The 20,729-nt window shown below is 35.9% G+C and overlaps 2 protein-coding genes and 1 long non-coding RNA gene across 13 annotated transcripts; 2 read left to right on the top strand and 1 right to left on the bottom strand.

Moving 5' to 3' along the window:
* Positions 1 to 134: 134 nt before the first annotated feature.
* LOC139778001 (uncharacterized) lies at positions 135 to 12,363 on the top strand. Of its 6 annotated transcripts, XM_071715728.1 has the most exons (16): positions 137 to 566; positions 2,526 to 2,588; positions 2,655 to 3,327; positions 3,601 to 3,935; positions 5,097 to 5,373; positions 5,546 to 5,794; positions 6,005 to 6,429; positions 6,664 to 6,919; positions 7,269 to 8,161; positions 8,313 to 9,008; positions 9,281 to 9,684; positions 9,940 to 10,275; positions 10,447 to 10,523; positions 10,630 to 10,784; positions 11,050 to 11,120; positions 11,321 to 12,363. In XM_071715728.1, the coding sequence occupies exons 3-16, from the start codon at positions 3,116 to 3,118 to the stop codon at positions 11,483 to 11,485; spliced, it is 4,551 nt and encodes a 1,516-aa protein (XP_071571829.1). In that variant the 5' UTR covers positions 137 to 566; positions 2,526 to 2,588; positions 2,655 to 3,115; the 3' UTR covers positions 11,486 to 12,363. The 6 variants fall into 6 exon arrangements, with proteins under 6 accessions (XP_071571833.1, XP_071571829.1, XP_071571831.1 ...); XM_071715730.1 differs by lacking the exon at positions 2,526 to 2,588 and having other exon boundaries at positions 137 to 701; positions 3,000 to 3,327; XM_071715729.1 differs by lacking the exon at positions 2,526 to 2,588 and having other exon boundaries at positions 137 to 701; positions 2,987 to 3,327.
* A 328-nt stretch (positions 12,364 to 12,691) lies between these two features.
* LOC139778044 (cyclin-dependent kinase-like 4) lies at positions 12,692 to 19,159 on the top strand. 3 transcript variants are annotated; one of them, XM_071715792.1, is made up of 6 exons: positions 12,692 to 12,962; positions 16,209 to 16,398; positions 17,492 to 17,839; positions 18,080 to 18,346; positions 18,480 to 18,638; positions 18,794 to 19,159. In XM_071715792.1, the coding sequence occupies exons 1-6, from the start codon at positions 12,895 to 12,897 to the stop codon at positions 18,929 to 18,931; spliced, it is 1,170 nt and encodes a 389-aa protein (XP_071571893.1). In that variant the 5' UTR covers positions 12,692 to 12,894; the 3' UTR covers positions 18,932 to 19,159. The 3 variants fall into 3 exon arrangements, with proteins under 3 accessions (XP_071571893.1, XP_071571894.1, XP_071571895.1); XM_071715793.1 differs by lacking the exon at positions 12,692 to 12,962 and adding an exon at positions 13,877 to 14,076; XM_071715794.1 differs by lacking the exon at positions 12,692 to 12,962 and adding an exon at positions 15,470 to 15,677.
* Positions 18,348 to 20,665, bottom strand: LOC139778047 (uncharacterized). Of its 4 annotated transcripts, none has more exons than XR_011719477.1 (4): positions 20,275 to 20,494; positions 19,776 to 19,972; positions 18,799 to 18,914; positions 18,348 to 18,611 (listed from the first exon to the last, which is right to left on the bottom strand). It is a non-coding gene; the product is annotated as an uncharacterized lncRNA (long non-coding RNA). The 4 variants fall into 4 exon arrangements; XR_011719476.1 differs by having other exon boundaries at positions 18,822 to 18,914; XR_011719478.1 differs by having other exon boundaries at positions 18,822 to 18,910.
* Between the last annotated feature and the right edge of the window lie 64 nt (positions 20,666 to 20,729).

The following is a 20,729-nucleotide window of genomic DNA, read 5'->3' as shown; positions in this document are numbered from 1 at the left end:
ATTGTCTATCACTCTTTGGATAAGTACTTTTCAAGATATATAAGTGATTTATTATATTTATGAAATATATAATTAGAAATGAAATTTTTAACTATATATATAATTTCGAAGTAATTTTTACACTCACATCAGAACAGTCACCTCGATAGATTTTTCACTCAGAAAAAAACTTCATTTTTTATTTAAGTCATTATTTCTAATAGCTAATTTTAATTTTATTCAAAACGGAACGTGATAAGAAAACCGTAGCGTTTATCAATTGTAGTTTTTATTAATCGAAACATCTCTCATTTAGTTTTTTACATTTCGAGAGCAATTTTTCAAGTTTTTTATTTCAAAAACTCTCCGAGCTTATTAGTGTTTAATTTTTTTTATATTTTAAAGCAAAACTTAGTAAATAGTAAAGTAAGTCTTTTGTACTCGTTTGATAATATGGATTATAGATTATCAAACTTAGTTTTTGTTTACAGGTTTCTGAGACGCGGTGGTATCTAAGCAACCCTTACGTTAACTTGCTCGTACTAATGCGGAGCCGGAGCGTTCAGTGCGCTTTCCACCCTCTAAAGGTACGTTTCACTGTCGCCACAACGAGTCGACCTCGTGGCCGAAGCAACATTTGACAACCAAACTTTGACTTTTGAAATCTGGCGCCAAAATAATGAGCAAACAACACAATTTAGTTGCGTAATTTATAACGCGAGGTAAGTATATAAGTGCATCAGTTAAATACACATATGTCATATTGGATATTATACCAGAACGACGATCGACTAAATTCTCGCATATTGTCCGCTGATATCACGTAGACATCCACAGCACATTTTTATATTTACATCATTAATATTTTTTTCTTTGATATAAAGTTTGCTTCTACTTCTGCAAGGAACTAAAAATATAAATAAAATATAATTTAATTAAATGATATAACTTAATCAAGCAAAGAGATATTTTCAGGCCCAATGCGAGCCGGCAAGCGCATATTAAAAACACTTTCCATTTTTATGTTTATTGATTTAATTTTTTATTCGATATTTTATTTAATGTTTTGAAATCGATATAATTTTTCACTAATTATATAAAATTATTTTAACAATTTTAACTTCTATTTGAAATATGTATCTCGTTAATTTGCAAAGATTTATAATTGATTTATATATATGTCGATAAGATTTCTAAGAATACCTACTGTTACAGGGAATAAACAATGTAGAACAAGATCTTCTACATCTTTCTACTTTTCAGTAAAAGTCAAGTTTTTGAATATTTCATGAGCTATGGTTTCTCATTATGCTCAAGTAATGTAAATTTAGTCATTTACACTTATCGATAAAAATTAAAAAAAAAAGAGAAATTATTCGTGAATTATTAAATACAAGTTTTGTGTGTGTGTGTGTGTGTGTGTGTGTGTGTGTGTGTGTGTGTGTCTTTTATGTGCGCATCAAGAAATATATTTGGTAGAACACAAAAAGATGTGCCTAATTGTTTTATTTGTTCACTTTTGTATAAGTAAATGCATGTGATATGTATGCACTGCGTTCCGATCGATTACCAATTCGGATCGCGTAAACAATAAGCACGTGATATATCGAAGCGTGGTGCACGTAACGCGAAAAGGTAGAAATGTTACGGTTAAGTATTAATGATGCAACATCACGAAAAACGAAGGTCTCGGCGAATTATTAACGGAGCAATAACGGATCGATATTCGGCATGGTGAATCAACGGAATAACGATTTTCAGTCATCGCCGCGTTACGGTGCGAGGTGCGAGTTCGTTGCACGTATGTATGTATGCATGTATGTATATATCTTCCTCACGAGGCTATATGAGATCTTACTCTCATTTGCGCGGCATCCACCAACCGATATAGAAACAATTTTTCTTCGGCAGAAACGCCGAGATGCTTACTTCGTTAATTAACGACTAAATATAAGGTGTTTTTGGAGAAGATGATTAACGACATTTTTGCATTAATTTCAAGTGGCCTTTACTTAATAAGATTTTAATTTTTCGCATAAAGGTACTCAAATTTAAGATACGCCAAAAATACGCCTTAAAATGCGAGTTTTCAATTTATTTATTCCTTTCTTTGGAATTGTCTGTAAGCCGAGTTATTGAAAATTGTAACAGTGTCTTTTTGACTGAAGGTGAATATTGAAAAATACACATGTTCAAACAAGTTACTTATTAAGCTGGCCTTCATCCAATTAATTCATCATCTCTTTGTAACAAACACTAGTATTAACACAATATGAATATTAGAACATTGCGTAGACGGATTGTCATTGCGGAACAAAGTTATACAAGGACAAATGAAATGAATTAGATTCCAAAAAGAATAATGACATTTTTATTCCATTTATGCTGCTGGATCTAAAAACGCTATGCGTATCAGGGTTTAAATAGCCCCCTTAGTGTTTTAAGTAATCAGTTTTCTGACGGCTCGTACGATCTACGCGAGGTGAAGATTAGAATTCGACACGTGACGACCTTGCCGTGGTATCAGCCATTATGGTTCTTTATAGGTATTCGCGTGTTGTGACCGTTGGTTTCTATGGTAGCGAGTGACCTGGTCAGTTCACCACGTGGTCAGTAAATGAGCTTTGATTTAGAATCGAAAATTTGGGTCGTACTTTAATGGATGCTTATTTTAGGATGCGGAGCATCGTTACAGATTTTACGGCAACGTCCTTCACGCGCGCAGATACATAAATCGATAGTTTCATTTTTACGACAGCTCCATTTATTATATTATTGCAGCGGGTTGCGAAACACGCGAAATTCACTCGTTCAGCTCGTGCGTATACATACATGCGTGTGTGTGTGTGTGTGTGTGTGTGTGTGTGTATGTGTGTATGTCTGTATATTTATTTTTATTTTATCCGTGTGGTCATTTTATCAGCATCAATGCCAAATTCAGACAAGTTCATATTTCGAACCCCATCGTGTACGCCCGGTGGTCATTTTCGAGCAAATCTCTTTCAAGCATATCTATCTAGTTCGGGTCGAGAACCCAGACTTCCTCCTCGGCGCGATGAGTTCGATCCGTCGAGAGGCCCGAAGATGCTTCCACGCGACCGGTTGGCGTAGTCGCGAGTAGGTGCCAGAGACGGGCATGGACACTAAGACTCCGCCGATCCCGTTCAAGTCGCAGGAGAAGCCTCAACCGAAGAGAGCGGATCGCGTGGCCGACGTGTCCTTGCCCCCGCTGACACCGTACCCGAATCATCGTTCCTCCAAACATAGACCGTCCGGTGGTACATCGTGGTCGCAGGACCCACCCTGCGCTGTGCAGCATCAGGATCATCGCAAGAAGAGACCTTACAGGTAGAGACGCGCTCGATATTGATTTTCTTCCGAGCCACTTAAATTTGCTCTTCTATTTTCGCTCACAAATCAATCTGTTTGTCGGGCAGGGTTCAGCACGATACCTATAATAAACGATTGCCGTTAGCGGATAATATAAGTTCATAGCAATGCAATCGAAAATGATTCTATATATGAAGAGATAAAAGATGTGCAGAATAATTTTTTTCGTTTATACAAATTTCCTTTTTTCTTGTTCCGCTTAATGAATCAGAGAAACACGCACCGTTTCAGAGTATTACACATCGGCGCTACACCTTTGATGCACGCCTGTCAACAAGGCGACAGGGCAAGAGTGTTGAGATTATTGAAGGAACAGGAGGAAACGACCGCCTATAGAGATCGCACATTGAGAAACGCCCTCCATTATTGCATGGACGCGGGTACCGGTGGTGCCGTTGCCGCGGCGGCACCAGAACTGGTGAACGCCCCTGATGCCGAGGGGCACACCCCGCTTCATCTCGCGGTCATCGCCGGGGACACTCAGCTGGTCGCGGTTCTCTTAGCGAACGGTGCCGATGTCAATGCTAAGGATCTCGAGGGGCACAGTGTTCTCCATTGGGCCACTGGTACTTTTATCTCTAAAATATCTTTTTACGCATGCATTTTAAATCACACAAAATTGTTTCTCTTTTTACTTTCAGCTTTTAGCTGTGATAATAAACGTTATATCGTTTATCGTTAGTATCTTTATTTTAACTCTCGTCTTTTATACTTACCCTTGGATTCCACTTTTTCGATTGTTTCGCATAAGTATGCGTGCATGGACGTGCGTAAGTGTCCATAGGATGTTCGGATCTATAGATGCTCTGAACCTAAATGTGTAAAACAATTATTTTAATTATTTTATCAGGTATTTTTGCAGATCCGCATAAATTATGTCAGGTATTATAGATGCTTTCTGCTTGGTAACAACACGAATCAATATAACTAATAATAAGTGTCATTTTATTTTTGGTCATCGCTGACTTCAAGAATAAATATATGTTTTCTATCTCTCACACGTGTGAATATATAACATATATCTAACAGATAAAACGCTCATACGCGTGAGCATTCGTAAGTTTTCGTACAAATAAAACCCAAGGACTTCTATGGTCAGTCGCTCGAGCCATCGCGATATGTACTCTCGCGTGATCGCTAACGGACCGCAGTAACGTAACTCTTGTCAGAAACGACCTACTGACCTTCCTTGACCATTACGGCACACCGTTCTACCTAAGATCGGAAGGAACGATACGGCGGCGCCCTGCATTTCAGTCTGTCATCCAACTTTTAAGGAAACTTTAATAATAGTATACAATAGTGGATAGTTTGACCTTCCAAGAGAAAGAAGAAGAAAAGAAAAAAGATCGTTATAAAAAAATTAAAAATTAAAAATAAAATAATAATGTATTGTAATATAGAATAATAATAATCGCAACCAGATAACTTTAACCAGATATTGAAGCTAAAGCAGATTGTACGCTGCATTGCAAAGGCTTTTAAATTTGTATACCTATATTAGAATAGAAAAAAAAATCAATTTCTATTCTCGATTTCTATTCTGCTTTAACAAGAAAAATCATGTACTTATTGTTAGTAACACTTTATATTCGATAAATTTGTCCCAAACGGTCCAAAAGGAATGCGCTTAATGAGGAGTATTAATCCCAGTATTATTCCTTTTCACTGTCCCTTTTAAGATATTGAAAAAAAGCCGAAGATACATTTAAAAAAACGATTTTCAGTCTGCGGGGAAGCGGAATGCGTTCGGTTGGTTCTGGCAGCCGGTGCGCGACCTTCCACCCCGGATTTACGTGGCGGATCTCCACTTCACTATGCCGCCCAATGTTGCGGCGCGGTCGCCACGGCTGAGCTCGCCGTTCCCAAGAAGGTTGGCCTGAAAGTTTTACAAACCCTTCTCGAATTCGGTGCGGACGTGAACGCCAAGGACGAGGACGGGCGGCAACCGATTCTGTGGGCGGCAAGCGCGGGTAGCGTGGAGGCCGTGTTGGCTTTAGCAAGGTAGACGACTGTTAACTCTAATCGTTTCTGTTCACCAACGAGCGTCAGTCTCTTCAATGTTGGATCGATTTCTTTGGAGAATCTGTGATTTTCTAAACGATAATGCAAAAGGCAATTAATGTTGCAAAAGAAATTGAGAATTAAAGATTCGTTAAAATCTTCCTTGATTTAGAGCCGGAGGGTCGGCAGCCGCAGGTACTTCCGACAAAGATGGACTGACGGCACTTCATTGCGCAGCGTCGAGGGGCCACGCGAGATGCGTGGAAGTACTCGTCAACTTGTGTGGATCTCATCCAGACTATGTGGACGACAACGGTTGTTCCGCGTTACATTACGCCGCTACTTTGGGTCACGCGGATGCCACCGCTCTCATCCTCAAACTCGGGGCTGATCCTAATCGCCAAGATCGAAAGGGTAGAACGTAAGATTACCAAGTTTATGGATAATCTTAATTTTCAACTGACCTCTTTCGGTCAATTAAAATAATTGTTAAAATAATAGATTTCCTTCTGGATAACGATTCTCGATGATTAATATTTAACTGCGCTTGGTATACGTTGGGTCAACCCGCTATAATTCAATCTTAGTAAAAAATATTGAAATTTTTAAGAGAACGTTTAACGTTTTTCAGACCTGCACTTTGCGCCGCAGCTAAGGGCCAGTTAGAAACCTTGAAAATTCTGACTCAGCACGGCGGGTCACTTCACGCTAAAACCGTGCGTGGCACGGGGATAGGACACGAGGCCGTCGCGTCCGGTAGAATCGAATTAATAAAATGGTTGGCGAAAAAAAGACCGAGCACGTTGGACGTCGCTACTCATGATGGCAAGACGCCTCTCCATGTCGCGGCTTTGCACGGTCACTTGGACGCGTGCAAAGTTCTCTTGGATCATGGCGCAAGAATCAACGCGGTTCTTAGGACCAGCAAAGGCAATTCGATGACTCCACTGGACGCAGCTCTCTATAGAGGACATAGGGACTGTGCGAAACTGATTCAGATGCACGGCGGTACTACAGGACAGCAACTGAGAACGCATAAGACCGCACCGAACAAAGGTCAGATTAGGTATATGCGTAGTCCACAGACATTGAGCTAAATCTGACTCGAGAAGAACTAGACTAATATAATAATAAATATTTATAGAATTGTTTATGACAACTCTTAACACAAAATACACATATATTTATTCCTTAAGGAGTAATATATCTCTAAATTAAGAATATGTTATAAATATATTTCAGTAGTAGTCTACTATTATAGCAAAATAAGTCATATTGAAATAATTTTAGTTTTTACAGCAAAGGTCCGAATAAAACATGACGATAGTAGCACTGCGAGCGACAGTAGTCCTTGTAGACGAGGTCGAGGGCACAAACATCCCGAGCTCTATTACGAAGAGCGGTGGATCGAAAGAAGAACGCGTCGAAAAGGTAATCTGAAAAAGATGACTCGTCAGGATAGTCGGAGTTTTAGTGAGGAAGAAGTGCGTCTGTCGAAGACATCCTCGAAAAAGGACGAGAGGAGAGCTCGAAGCGAATCCGCACGGTAAAACAAATATTCCTTCATTAATGCGATGCAAAATTAATACGAGAGACATTTGAAATATACAAACCTTCTTCTTTCCCTATTCACAAGCTGCTACGTAAAAATATAATACTTCTGTGATTCTGGCATTTGATTTTCAAAATATCGATATATTGTTAAAAGAATTTTAGATTTTTTTTCCTTAAAAAGTTACAGAGATTTTAACACGTTCTAAAAAAGGATTTAAGCGGTTAAATGTAAAAAGTTAATAACTATGAGATAGAGTGTCGCATTATTTTCTAAACGTCTCTTTTATTGATTACACTGTCAGCCAAAGTATTAAATTTTTAAATTGTAAATAAATCAATAGATACGATGATAATGGTGAGCAAAATCTACGAAAAAAACGAAGTAAAAGAATATCGATGAGACATAAACACAAATATTCGGATTCGTCGCTCGAATTAGACAGTTGCGATTATTCTCATGATGAAAATGGAGTAATCAAACATCGACATACAAAAAGACAGCAAGAGAAGGATAAAAGCAAAAGCTCCAATGAAACGGAAGCTAAAGATAACTCAAGGAAAGAAGATGAAGACGATCAAAGCGTAAGCGACGACAGCTTAGAGGTGATCGTAGTAAAAAGATCATTGGAAAAAAAGTGTGAAAAAGTTGTATCCGGAAGAAAATTAAAGACACCTAGAGAATGCACGAAGGAGACAAAACTGACCAAAACGCACAAACGTAGCTCTAAGAAAATGTCGAGATCCAGCAAGTCGAGAACGTTCGATAAAGATGAGAATATGGGAGATCAAGATAAATCTTCGGACAAGGAAGAAAGAAGCGTTGCGGTAGGAGAGCCGGCGCATACTTCCGCTGAAGAGGAAGAAGATGGTAGCGAGAGGATAATAGAATCTCGATTTCGAAGAGAAGCGACGGATAGTACTAGTCAGGAAACCGTGGAACGAGTGGTTGTTACAGCGATAGTTCACAAAGATCAAGTGCCTGACACTCCAAGATCAACGCAAGAAACTGTAAAGGAAATAAGCTCCGACAAAGTTTTGAGAAAAAAGACGATAGTAATAGAGGAAACAAAGGAAACTTCCAAAGATATTAATTCTTCAGATAAAAGTAAGACCGCATTGTCGCACAAGACTGATACGCACGATACTTCTGAAGAACGAATTAATGAACAAGTCCGGAATAAGGATGAAAAGGATAAAATAACGATGCCTAACAGCATAGAAGATCCAAAAGAAGGTACGAATAGTAAGACACAAAGAATTTCAACGTATAATAACTTTTTCATAAGATAAAATGAAGTATTTTGTTAATATAATTATTTTATCGAATTTAATCATTTAATAAATTTGTGTTTGTCAAACTCTAGCTACAGTAATCTTCTTTTTAGGTAGACTAAATACATTCGAGAATGCAATACCGAGTGACAGTACGTTGCGCGAGAAGCAAGAAGCAACCATCGACAAGGAGAAAGATAGCTTTAAAAACGGAGATAAAATCGGTAAAAATATTGTGATTTCGGAGGATCAAAGAGATTCTACGACTGCGATGAAGCATATTTCGAGTGCGGGTGAGAAGAATGGAAAATTATTAGCTTCTGAAGATTCAAAGCGAGATGAGAAAACTATCGCGAAAAAAGACGATGGAGAATCAAAAACTTCGAGACAATCCGATGCGCGTCAAACTATAAGTAGCTTGAAAGAAAATGTCGAAGATGTACAGGTAACTTCTGAAGAAAGAGATAAAGCTTCGACAAAGCAAATATCCATGAAAACAATCACTAAAGAGAGCTCAGCTGAAGATACCGAATTAAAAGAGGATAAATATTTGAATAAACGCGATGATATCAAATTTTCTCAAAAAATGCAAACGGATGAAAAACAGAAAACCGAAGCATTAACATTTACCGAACGATCGACAGATGATTCCGCGCGTGGAAAATCCGCAGATTTGTCATCACCGGAACGGAGAGTGTCAATGCTAAACATGGAAGAAAGTCCTTCCCCAGAAAGAACGGGTTTGCCACGTGACAAGAAGTTGGAGCGTATTAAAAAAACTGATAAAGAACGACCAGAGACTGAAACAGGTAAATTGCCGAAATATATTAGAGTCTTAAATGTTTCGAAAATTATAAAAATGTAACGCATTCTCAAAGTTTTAATTTTAATTTTTAGCTAACATTTTTAAAGTGTTATTTCAAATGCAGAGATTTTTTAAAAATAATTTTTGCGTAATTAAAGTATTTATTATAAATAATACAATCTTTTACACACACACACACACACACACAATACTTTCGATAACACATCGTATTTGTGTTCCAACAAACAAAGATTGTCTAACAGACAAAGATTTTAGGAGATAAAGATTTTCGCTACATCGACGATAGTTCTTCGAGTTCTCCAAAGGCCTCGAGATCGGCGAAAACGAGACACTCGAGACCATCTACGGGAAGGAATGTGAGGACAGGAAAAACTTCTTCAAAGGCGTCGACCAAGAGACACCTGTTTGAAAGTTCCGAAGAGCGTTCCTCGCATCAAAGTGCAATAATCGCGGTGTTAGACAGCCCAGAATGGGATGAAGACGAAGCAGTCGAAAAAGAAATCAGGGAAGCTCTCGGGGAGGATATGGAGCATGAGACAGAGCACGAAGAAGATAATGAAATTGGTGTTATGAGAGTTTTGCCAAGTACGAGTGAGGAAGAGACTCCGAGCACAGCTTTAGGTGTATCTAGAACTTCAAGAATCGACTCTTTGCCTCAGGTAATTAAAGAGAACTTACACCTATTAATATCTATTTCACAATCATGGTACATAGCATTATTAAATTAATTACTTTTAAACATATGTTAATGCTTAGTATACTAAAATTTTTCACAAATAAAGAACAGTGGATATCTTGATCAATAAAAACTATATCGTGTAATTTTATTTTTATTTTTACTTACAAATAAATCTTTAGCATAAACTTAATTACAATAATTTAATTAATATTGATCAGAATATTATTAATGCTAGGTACAATCAACAACTAGCAACCGCTTAGTCAGAATCGAAAATGCCGATGGTCACCGAGAACGATTGTGGAGGAAACATCGTCGCGATAGCGGAGGTAGAGACAGTGGAATAGAACCGAGCCCGAGAGTGTCGAGAATTCCACGGAGGCGAAACGTAAGATGTTGTCCAAATACAGCGAAACAGCAAGCTCTCAATATGGAGACCATTACCAGGGATGTGCAAATTAGCCTGCGTCGTTATCATCTCGAAAGAAAAATCTTTTTTCAATTGATGGAGTTGAAGAGATTACAGATTCGTCACGGTAGGGCGAACGAGCACGTCTTGGTTAAAAGACAGGTAAGACACTCCAAGGCGATCGTTATTAATATTATAATGCGAATATAACATGTTTTTCCATGATTTAAAAGTACAATGTTCCTTAAATCATAGAAAAGAATTAAACGTTTTTCTATCAATATTATCGCTAATATATTTCGCGAATATATTTTGCAGAACGATCTTTTTCAGGTGGATGCCTTTCACAAATCGGGAATGTCTGGCCCTACTCTTGGCGTTGCAAAATATAATCAACCATTAACGTTCAGGTTACTATCGGATTAAATACTTTCTGAACACAGAGTGTTCAATAATGTTTAATATACATTATTATTTAATTGTTACGGCTTAATATTATCGATATCGTCATTGTAGACAATTCGAAGCGTTTCTATACGAGCAATTAAGAAAACTGCAGGGAAGACCAACTACTCCAGACTTTTGTACCGAAGCCAAGCAATGCACGCAAAAAACTCATCGTTGTCATCATGCAACCAGCGCTTATACCTCTATTCCAGTGTATACCTATCGTATGTTACTATATATATTATCGCATTTGAATACAACATGCATCACTTTTGAGATATCTATAATTATTTACGTACATATTTGAATATGCAAAGTATTCATTCAATTAAAGATTTGAAGAAAACATTCTTATGTATTTTCTTTCTGTAAATTATGTCATTGGTAAAACGATAACTTAATAACTTCAAGATTTCGTCGTCTATATGTACATACGTAGAGCCCGAAAAGAGTCAGTTTCTGTAGTGTGAATGTAGATTATAATTGCAGTGGGTGGAGGCGTCCCAGATCGAGCGGACCATCTTCCGAAAATAGAGAGTCGCGGCAGAGGGCAAATGACGGTAATAATATGAAGAAAATTTATAGAAATCTGTAAACTATCATAATAACTCTGTTATAATAAAAAAGAAAATATCATACAGTTCAAAATTTTAATCTTAATTTGTGATTCAAAGAAATGACTTGTTAATTTCTAATGTTTTACACGAAAGCTGCTTATGTTATTTCTGCTTTTTCTATATGTCACTCTCCTTTCTTTTAGGTGGAAGTGACACATGGAGAGGGAAAACAAGTGATCGCCCTTCCGACTGAGAAAATGGATCGTACCAAAAGATATTTCGTTACATTCACTGTAAGAGGCGAAACACAAGACATTGAAAAACCTAAATCATCGTGCACGGTACAAAGAAATGCAAAGAGCGTGTAAATGTTTCAGACGTGGTCTTTCTGATAATCAACAAATAATCAACTTGCAACAAAAATAGTAATCTTCTTCAATATTTCCTTGAAAGAAACTCGACTAAATTGATAAAAGAATTATTTGGGGCATAGATAAGGGACGATCTGTATTATTTCACGTAAAATTTTTTAAAAAAGGATAATAACAGATAACATTTTCGTGTTTAAGAAAAGAAAACACTACATTTAAAAATAGTGCAACAGACTTTGTTTTACTAAACGTAGACACTTTGACTATGTTTTTTACTCTATATAAAAAATATAGAGAATAACCGGCGTATTGTTTTGTTCTTTTGTAAAGAAAGTTTTTTACTTTGGATATCATTTATTCTAAAAAGAACCTTGATATTATATACTTTTTCCTTAAATCCAATATTCTTCCTAGGAATAAATTTGCTTCTCGCACAAAAGTATTATATAAGAAAATATACTATTACTGCCAGACGGGACAAAATTTATAAATCAATTAAAAATCAAATTGTGCATATTGTCAAATTGATTTGTATAGCGTTACTTGTATATTATATATACATACATGAGTAATAATGGTTATAGTGTCGTACCTGACCAACTGTAGTTTGTAAATCTTCTGTAATCGACTCATCGAGAAAGAGAGCGCTACTTTGTCCTGAAAATGCTGAACGCTTATCCTGAAATTTATTAGTGTTGTATTATAAGAGAAGAATTTTTTGCCATGATATATATATACAAAGATAAAAATGACGAATTTATTTAATAAAACATATCTCCGACTTATATTCTGTGTGTTCCCTAGTTATATGTAAAATGATATTCGTATATAAAAATATAAATAAATAAAAATTAATTATGCTATAAACTATAAAACATATATTTTCTACCTTGTATATCTATCCTCAAGAATTTTATAAAAATATAAAAATATTAAGTATAATATAAGTATAAGTTTATACTTATATAAATCGTTATATAGATTATTTATTTATAGAATAATTATAGGTTATACAGAAATATGAATAGATTATTCATATGTAATTAAATACATTCAAAATTTAGTGTTTTCTCAAACGTTAGATCTTGTTTCTTTCTGGCTTATGTGTAACAAGAATCAATCAAATTAGCGGCAGGTACTGAAAGCATTGGCCCAAAGGGTTATCGATCGGTCGGTGACGTGGTTTTAGGCAAAAGAACAGTCGCGTGTCCGTTTCTCGCCGAGAGGACCTAGTGCCACAGCCACATTACACCGTCAAAGAGACCGCTCCGGCAAAAGACCATCAAAGACCATGTCAGCAATGTCGATGCGCCGAGATAAATTCGCGATGGTTGCAACGGTGTTCGTCGGGATATGCAGCATGAATATTTCATTCGTAGCATGAAATCCCTGTGAGAAGCTTGCGAATGGACAAATGGCTTCAAGATAGGAAGCTCTGGCTATTTGGTAGCACGCTACCATTGTTACCAAGGAGGTAAACACTGATCACTCATCACCAAAGCATGGCAGTGATATTAAACACGCAAAATATACGCTGCTCAAATTTATTAGAACATTATTTTGTCGAATGTACTATTGTTTCGCAAAAGTCTATTCTAGTATCTCATTTTACATTTTACGTAAACATAGGATTCTAGTTTATGATATAATTTTAAAGCTCGATCGGAATAAAATTTTTCGAAAACATATCTAAGGGGGGTTGTAATTATTATACATATTATACGTTTCTTGATATTAAGATATTATATAAAGTTTATATGTTACATGCATATTTTATTTATAATCTTCTCACACATTGGATTTCGCAATAGCGCGTAATAGCAATAATCTGTTATATATGCCAAGTAGCAAAATGACGTCTTAATAACGTACCGTCTTAATGACGTCTATGACGTCAATAAGACGTCTTTAGACGTCATCTTTGCTACTTGGGATGTTAATTGTTTAAAACTTTTATTGACAAAACGATTTAATTATCATTTTTTAAAGAATATTTATTGTGATTTCATGTAGGATTCAATGTTATCAGCGGATTATTTTTACAAGATATTTGTCAAAGCTTTTCGTTAAAATAAAATTTTCATAAAAACTGTGCGATCTTCAAGATTAATATTGTGTTACATATCGATATTATTATCGATATATTACGTAAAATATTAAGAATAAATAGGATAAATTTATACGGGATAGATTGAACCTACATATGTATATAACAATGATAAAACAATTTACATTCCTTTTATTGTCTATTTCTATTATAATCGGAAAACGCATGCACACAATAGCGCGCACATTATCCGAAAGTGTTGCATCCTCATATATTTTCGCACCTTGTATCTTGTATCGCATAACATGCGCCTCTATAGCGCGTCCGTCCAACAGTTGAGAACATTTTGACCTCTTTCATGGTCGCAGAATGTATAGACGTACTACGTACTCAGGGAACGTAATATCGATTGTCAATAATCAAGAGTTCAACAATAACGTAAAGCCGCGACTTTCTTCAACGTATTAGTACTGTCCGGTATGTGCGCCGACGAGGGTGACCTGACAAAAGAGTACACCATGAATTCCATTCTTGGATTTTTGTACGTATTTTGTAGTTTGTACTAATTATTTTTACGTTTTTCTCGCTTTTGTGTCTGTCAGACAATTGTGTCCATCGGACGTTGTGCAAATCGTCTAATCGAATTCTTTAATCAAATCTTCAGGCTGCAGAGTTGAGATAATAGTGTATGGAAAACTATAGTTTATCATTTTACGCATATATTTTTTGTCGCGAACATATTTCGGCATGGCACATATGGAATAAATTCAATCGTGAAATCATTCGTGTGAATCGTTGAAATTACAATCTTATTAATTATAGTTTAGAGAAAGATAAAAATTATAAGATAACTTGTGTGTGTAAAGAAAGTAGCCCATAAAATTATTTCATTCTTAATAAATAATTATTAATAAGCATTATATTTTTATCTTGCTCAAAGAGGTTTTTCTCTTAAAAAATATATATATATAACAAAAACTGTGATATTCTATTTTTTTCTTCTACTTTAAACAATTTTATATAATTGTTATAATATTCCAAAAATGGAGCACACTTTTTAAAATATGCAAGGTCAGTGATTGAAACTATCCACGTAACAGTATATCAATATATTAATACGAGATCTCTTTTTAAAAAGTAAAATTAATAACGTTTTAATTAAAATTCTTTTTATTATAATTGCGATCTTTAAAGTACATTAGTGAACTTAGCTATTTAACGAAATGTGTTTTAACAACTTTTTGCGTCATCCGTTTCTAACATACGCATAACCTGTCGGATCTGGCCCAAGGTTTTCTATCCTATTTGTCGATTTATATTCAAAACATTATATATCCGGATGCGGCAATTAACTTTCGAGACTGATACATACGGTTTACGGTTTACGGTTTACGTCGGAAATTATGTCACGTACGCGCGCGAGCGCATCGATTATACGATGAACGACGTGAGGTTTGCAAATTACCGACAATGCATAATACCACAGTGGTAAGAGACTTTTAATTCGTCCCCCCTCCCCCCCAGGTTTAAGTGAAATAATCATAAGATTCATAAGAGCAGATATATTCGACAATATAATCGAAATAACGTAATCTTGCGAAGAGTCTGTTGAATCGTTCTAGCTCGCGAAATGATTTGTACCGAATCGATATCATACTCATATCAGGATCAGTTGAGTGTTAAATGTTAAAGAGCACATTCATTTCACCGAATTCTTTCTCATTTTTCACGGAATTCATAGCACCTCAATCTAGCAGCAATCTTGATGCTTATTACACAACGATATATTGTATGTATGACTCCATTCAATTTTTATTGACCCTTCCGTGAAGGTGGAGGTAAATGTTTGATTGATAGCGTGCGATCGCAACATCACAGGGTATTATATGAATATCGAAACATCGCCAAGGAGGTATATTATTTCGGTTTGGTATTGCATATCGGTAGTTGACCAGCACTCAGCACTCCACCCACGCCTGCGCTAAACGTGAATTCGAATAAAGCAAAACTCGTGGGGTAGCTTGACCCTTGGTCATCCGTTGGAAGTTGGAACAGAGACAGTCCAGCCGGTACCGTACATCGCGATACTATGCTCTTTACGCAACAGTTGACGTCGTTACCATGCCTTGCCAAATACAAAAAGTGGGTAATCGAGAACTAGACTGTCGAACGTCGATTTAGTGTTCCGTGTTTGTAAAAACAGCAATTATACCAGGCGTTTCTACCGATATTCGATCAATTTAACTCCATCTTCACTCTTAACGATTGTTCAGTAAAAAAGAACGATCTGAACAATTTCCTGAATCCCATGAGGGATTAAAAAGATTTTCATTTTCAACAATATTTCGACACAATTGCGATAATTGAATTGACCGAAATAATGTTTGATACAACAAGTGTATATGATACATGTTGTACAGTTATTTTGGAACGAGTAAATTTTGTGAAACATACGCACATATGCGCGTTATACAAATGCTATTCTTTTGCCAATCATTTAAGAAATCACTGACTTTAACATTAGACCATTTTGGAGATGATCGCAAAGTTTGATAGATCGTTCGGGTTTTATCGACTTGATATGAATTATCGTTCTTTCTGCGAGTTGTAAGTAGTGTCAAAATTCATTGAAATCCACTGTTAACATCGAAAAAAAAAAATGATTTTGCACAGGTCTCGGGCACCGAGCAAAGCCATGGAGCGCTACGAACGTCTGGCGCGTCTCGGCGAGGGTAGCTACGGCGTTGTCTTCCAGTGTAAGGACCGGCAAACTGGAAAATTGGTGGCTGTAAAGAAGTTTCAGCAGACCGAGGATGATCCTTTAATACGTAAAATCGCACTACGGGAGATACGTCTTTTAAAGGTCAGTTGCCTTTTTTTTCTTAATGGTTAAAAACAGAAATTTTTGTTTATAATTACTTTTTTCGAGCTAGCAAAAGTTGCTCGAAAATCGTAACAATCTTTGTGGAATGGAACCCGTACGGCGCCTGCGTAGGATTTTTTATTATAGATTAAAAAAAGGTCATAAAAATTGCTGACCCGTTCTCGGAGTTTTCCGATTCGATCGATCTGCGGAATAACCAAGTTTGTCGAGGGTCGTAGGTCGTCTTGCAGGTGAACGACCTCCGGAACGTACATTCGCGACCGCTAGTTCCCATTTATACAAGGCGATGATGGCGCGATAATTTTGGCCTCCTGAGAGCCTTAATGAATATTAAATACACTATTAGATAAATTCTTCCATTTTTTCCTATGACTTCCTGTCTCTGACATATATATAAATCGAAATGAAATTGATAAATAGAATTTATAGATATACTTATAAAATTTCCTGTTATTTTCGTTCTTTTAACCGTCGCCTACGATAGAATTAGAGTAGCGAGTGGTTAAGTCCAAACGAGGAAGTTACGTTCTTATTTGCACGATAAGAGGCTCGCACAGGTGCAATAATGGCTGCGAGAAATAGCCAACGGTCAATACCGAGCAGCGGTCAATATCTTGGCGTGTTACGGTCTTACCGACCTAACATTATCATTACAATCAGTGGGTTCACCACCAAACGTATGCGCATTCAAATAAGCTCCCTTACCGCAACGTACGTTTTGACATTTTGCTTCAAGGCTATTCCTTGTTTGGTAGACAAGAATACTGCATTACAAGACCTCTCGAATGTTTCAAACATAAACGGCATGTCAAAATTTCTTTGCAGTACTTTGTACTTTACTCACAAAGCACTAGAAAATTATCAATATAAAAAGATTGAATTAAGAGATCGAAAGTATAAGCACTATAAGCTGTATAAGAAGAAAGTTGCACCTAGGGACGCGCCTAAAAATGCTCTGATTGTTCCGATTTATCGCAAATTCGGAACCCTCTACAGAAATAATTCACAATAATTAATTCTGCTCATGTAATTAAAATCAATAATTACGAATGAACACTTTCCCTTGATATAGAATCTGAAGCATCCAAACTTGGTCAATCTTCTGGAAGTCTTCAGACGAAAGAGGAAATTACATTTAGTATTCGAATATTGCGAAAACACTCTTCTAAACGAAATGGAGAAGTATCCTAGCGGTTGCCCGGATCTCACAACGAGGCAAATTACCTGGCAAATTTTGCAAGGTATCGCCTATTGCCACCGCTTTGGATGCGTTCATAGAGATGTGAAGCCAGAGAACATCCTCCTCACCTCTGAAGGCGTGGTAAAATTATGCGACTTTGGATTCGCGCGTATGCTCAGTCCTGGGGAGAACTATACGGAATATGTCGCAACCAGATGGTACAGAGCACCTGAATTGCTGGTGAATATCCCGAATATCCGGATGTATACAACTCAATTTTTAGATTTTCTAAGAAAAATAATAGTAATTCTATTGAGATCGCGCGGCGGTCAACGTAATTACGAGTCACTAGTCGGTGCCATCATTCCCGTCAAATTTCAATTTACGTTGACTCGTTGCTGATATAAACAACGGATTTGATGAAATAATTTTTATCAATGCGTTACGATAGTTTAATTATGTACGTGTTTTTCGGGACAGGTCGGGGACACACAATACGGCACTCCGGTCGATGTATGGGCAATCGGTTGCGTGTTTGCTGAATTAATACGGGGCGAAGCCTTATGGCCAGGAAAATCCGATGTAGATCAGTTGTACTTAATAAGAAGAACGCTGGGTGATCTTTTACCGAGACATATGGCTATCTTTCAACAAAACGAATTCTTTGCCGGTATCACCCTTCCAACTCCGCAAACACTTACACCCCTTGAAGATGCTCTACCCCGTGGAAATGGCAGTACTTTACAGGTAATATCAAATCTATTTTAATCGCAGTTTAAAACACGTACAGAGTATAACCAAATAAAATATATACATATCTATATATATTTTTTTCCAAGTTACGTCGGTGATGATTGTTGTATAAATCTTTTGTTGACAGCTGGATTTCCTGAAGAAGTGTTTGGATAAAGATCCAAATGAAAGGTGGACGTGCGAACAATTGTTGCGGCATTCTTATTTCGTCAATTTTCATTTTAAAGTGCCGGATGTCGAGGCAGAAGAGTTTGAGAAACTTAAAAAGTATCGAGAACGTTCTAGGGTAAGTTTAACAATCAAGCAATAATATGGGGAGACTTTAGAAAAAAGCCTCGGTAATAAAGCAAAACTGCAGCAAAATATTATTTTCATCCAATAAGAATAATTTAAGAACATAAATATGATAATATATAATTATATGTATTATCATATTTCCAGCATACCAATTATAGTCAAATGGTGTTACCTCAACTACCCAAGGCTGGCCCTTCTGTTCATAGTCAAAGTGAAAATCGGCCGAAGAGCTCCTCTATACATCAGCAAAATTTTGACCATCTACCTACCATAAGAGGTTAATTAATTTCCTCTGTGATTGTACATATATTTTCCTAAGCTTTTTGAGAATACTCGTGTTAATTTATAGAATTCTATGAAAATGATTGTTATTATCTTCTCTTTTTATTTGTATTAGCACATTTTTTTCTATAGAATTTTCTTTAGATTTTTATTTATACATAGGAAAGAGTAAACGCGTGCAATTAATATATGTACATCTCTCTTACAATAAAAGTTTTGTATAAAATATGTATAAAAAATAGTTATTTTAATATATAGTATTCTGTAAGCAACAGACAAGTATTCCTAATAAATTCAACTTTTAAGCATAATAAATTATTGTGAACTCTGAGATTACTTTGCAATAGAGAGTAACATTGTTACTCTCTTTCTTTGTAATAAAATGGAATCAGTAAATATTAATTACTACTAAATAAGGTAAATAGTAGCAATTTAATGTTTTCAAATCATATTTTTATGAAAAAAAATAAAAATAAAATTTTAACACATTTTTGCGCAATATCTTTAACGATATAAATATATTAAATTAGATCAATATATAAATTGAACTGAAATGTATATTAAATCTATTCATTTGCACTATAAAACTGTCGTATTCACTATTCTTAAAATTTTAGAGGACCGTGGAAGAAAAACTATACAAGATTCCAATTTAAAACATAACCGTCAACTGTTTTACTATAATTAGAGTATAATTTCTAAAGATAAACATTTTTTTTTACAAAAACAAATTAAAACTCATGTACATTGCATTATCATGTAGTAAATTTCTTGTATAATCTGACTAGCGGATGGTCGTGTCTTTCAGATACTGGAACATAACGTTGTTGCAAGGTAAACCAACCTATATGAAGTCCTATAATTAACGGTAATATGACACAGTAGGTAACGTTTCCTCCCAAAAGTGACTTTTTCGTATTAGGTGACTGCATTTTTCGTCCCTTTTCTAAGATAGATATATCCTAAGTTGATCGAATAATCGTTAGTGATATACTGAGTATATATTTGTGTTTCACCTCTACTCTATAGCATATTATATACCTGAAACATGTAAAAAAATTCTCTTAATATAAAAATATATTAGATAAGATATCTCGATAAGATAAAACGGTATTATCCAACGGTATCATCGTTTGCCAGAAAAACAATTTCTTGTTTGTTTATTAAAAACACAAACACATTCACGATAAAGCGATTTATAATTATTTGTAATAACAAATATATAGAAATATGTAACAAATTACAAAAAAGAGAGTGGAATGATGAGATATAATTAACATATTTTTAATGAAACGTACAACGTAGAAGTATCAATAAATTTACGATACGTATGATTTACTAACCTATTACACTGTTTGGCGAAAACATTCAAGTGATAGATCCATGAATTAAATAAGGAACTATCAGATTACACTTTCAAGTAATTCTTGGAATTTTCTAATGAAATCCTTTGAACATTTCAACAATTATTCGTTACGTTTGCGTACCTCGCTATTTGATCAATTATTATCAATCGGATCGGATCGGATGTCAGACGTTTCCATAACCATCAAGTCCATATCGCACGATTCGCTAGAAATAAGAATTCAACCAATTGGAATAAAACACACTGAGATTTCAGACATCTGATTGGTCAAACTCCAATCTCTAATTTCAATCTTCAATCTGCTTCAATCCGGCATGCGCAATGCGTAGTACGATGTACGATGCAGTATGATGCGGACTTTAGGGTCCGTTCCGTTTCACGCATTTGCGCGCATTTATTTATAGCATACGTAAAGCCTGTATCAGACTACGG

The sequence above is a fragment of the Temnothorax nylanderi genome, unplaced genomic scaffold (genome assembly GCF_030848795.1).
Source record: "Temnothorax nylanderi isolate EJ_2023f unplaced genomic scaffold, tnyl_v1.0 TNYL_tig0171_pilon, whole genome shotgun sequence".
Taxonomy (NCBI): Eukaryota; Metazoa; Arthropoda; class Insecta; order Hymenoptera; family Formicidae; genus Temnothorax; species Temnothorax nylanderi.
This window is presented reverse-complemented; position numbering and strand designations above follow the sequence as displayed.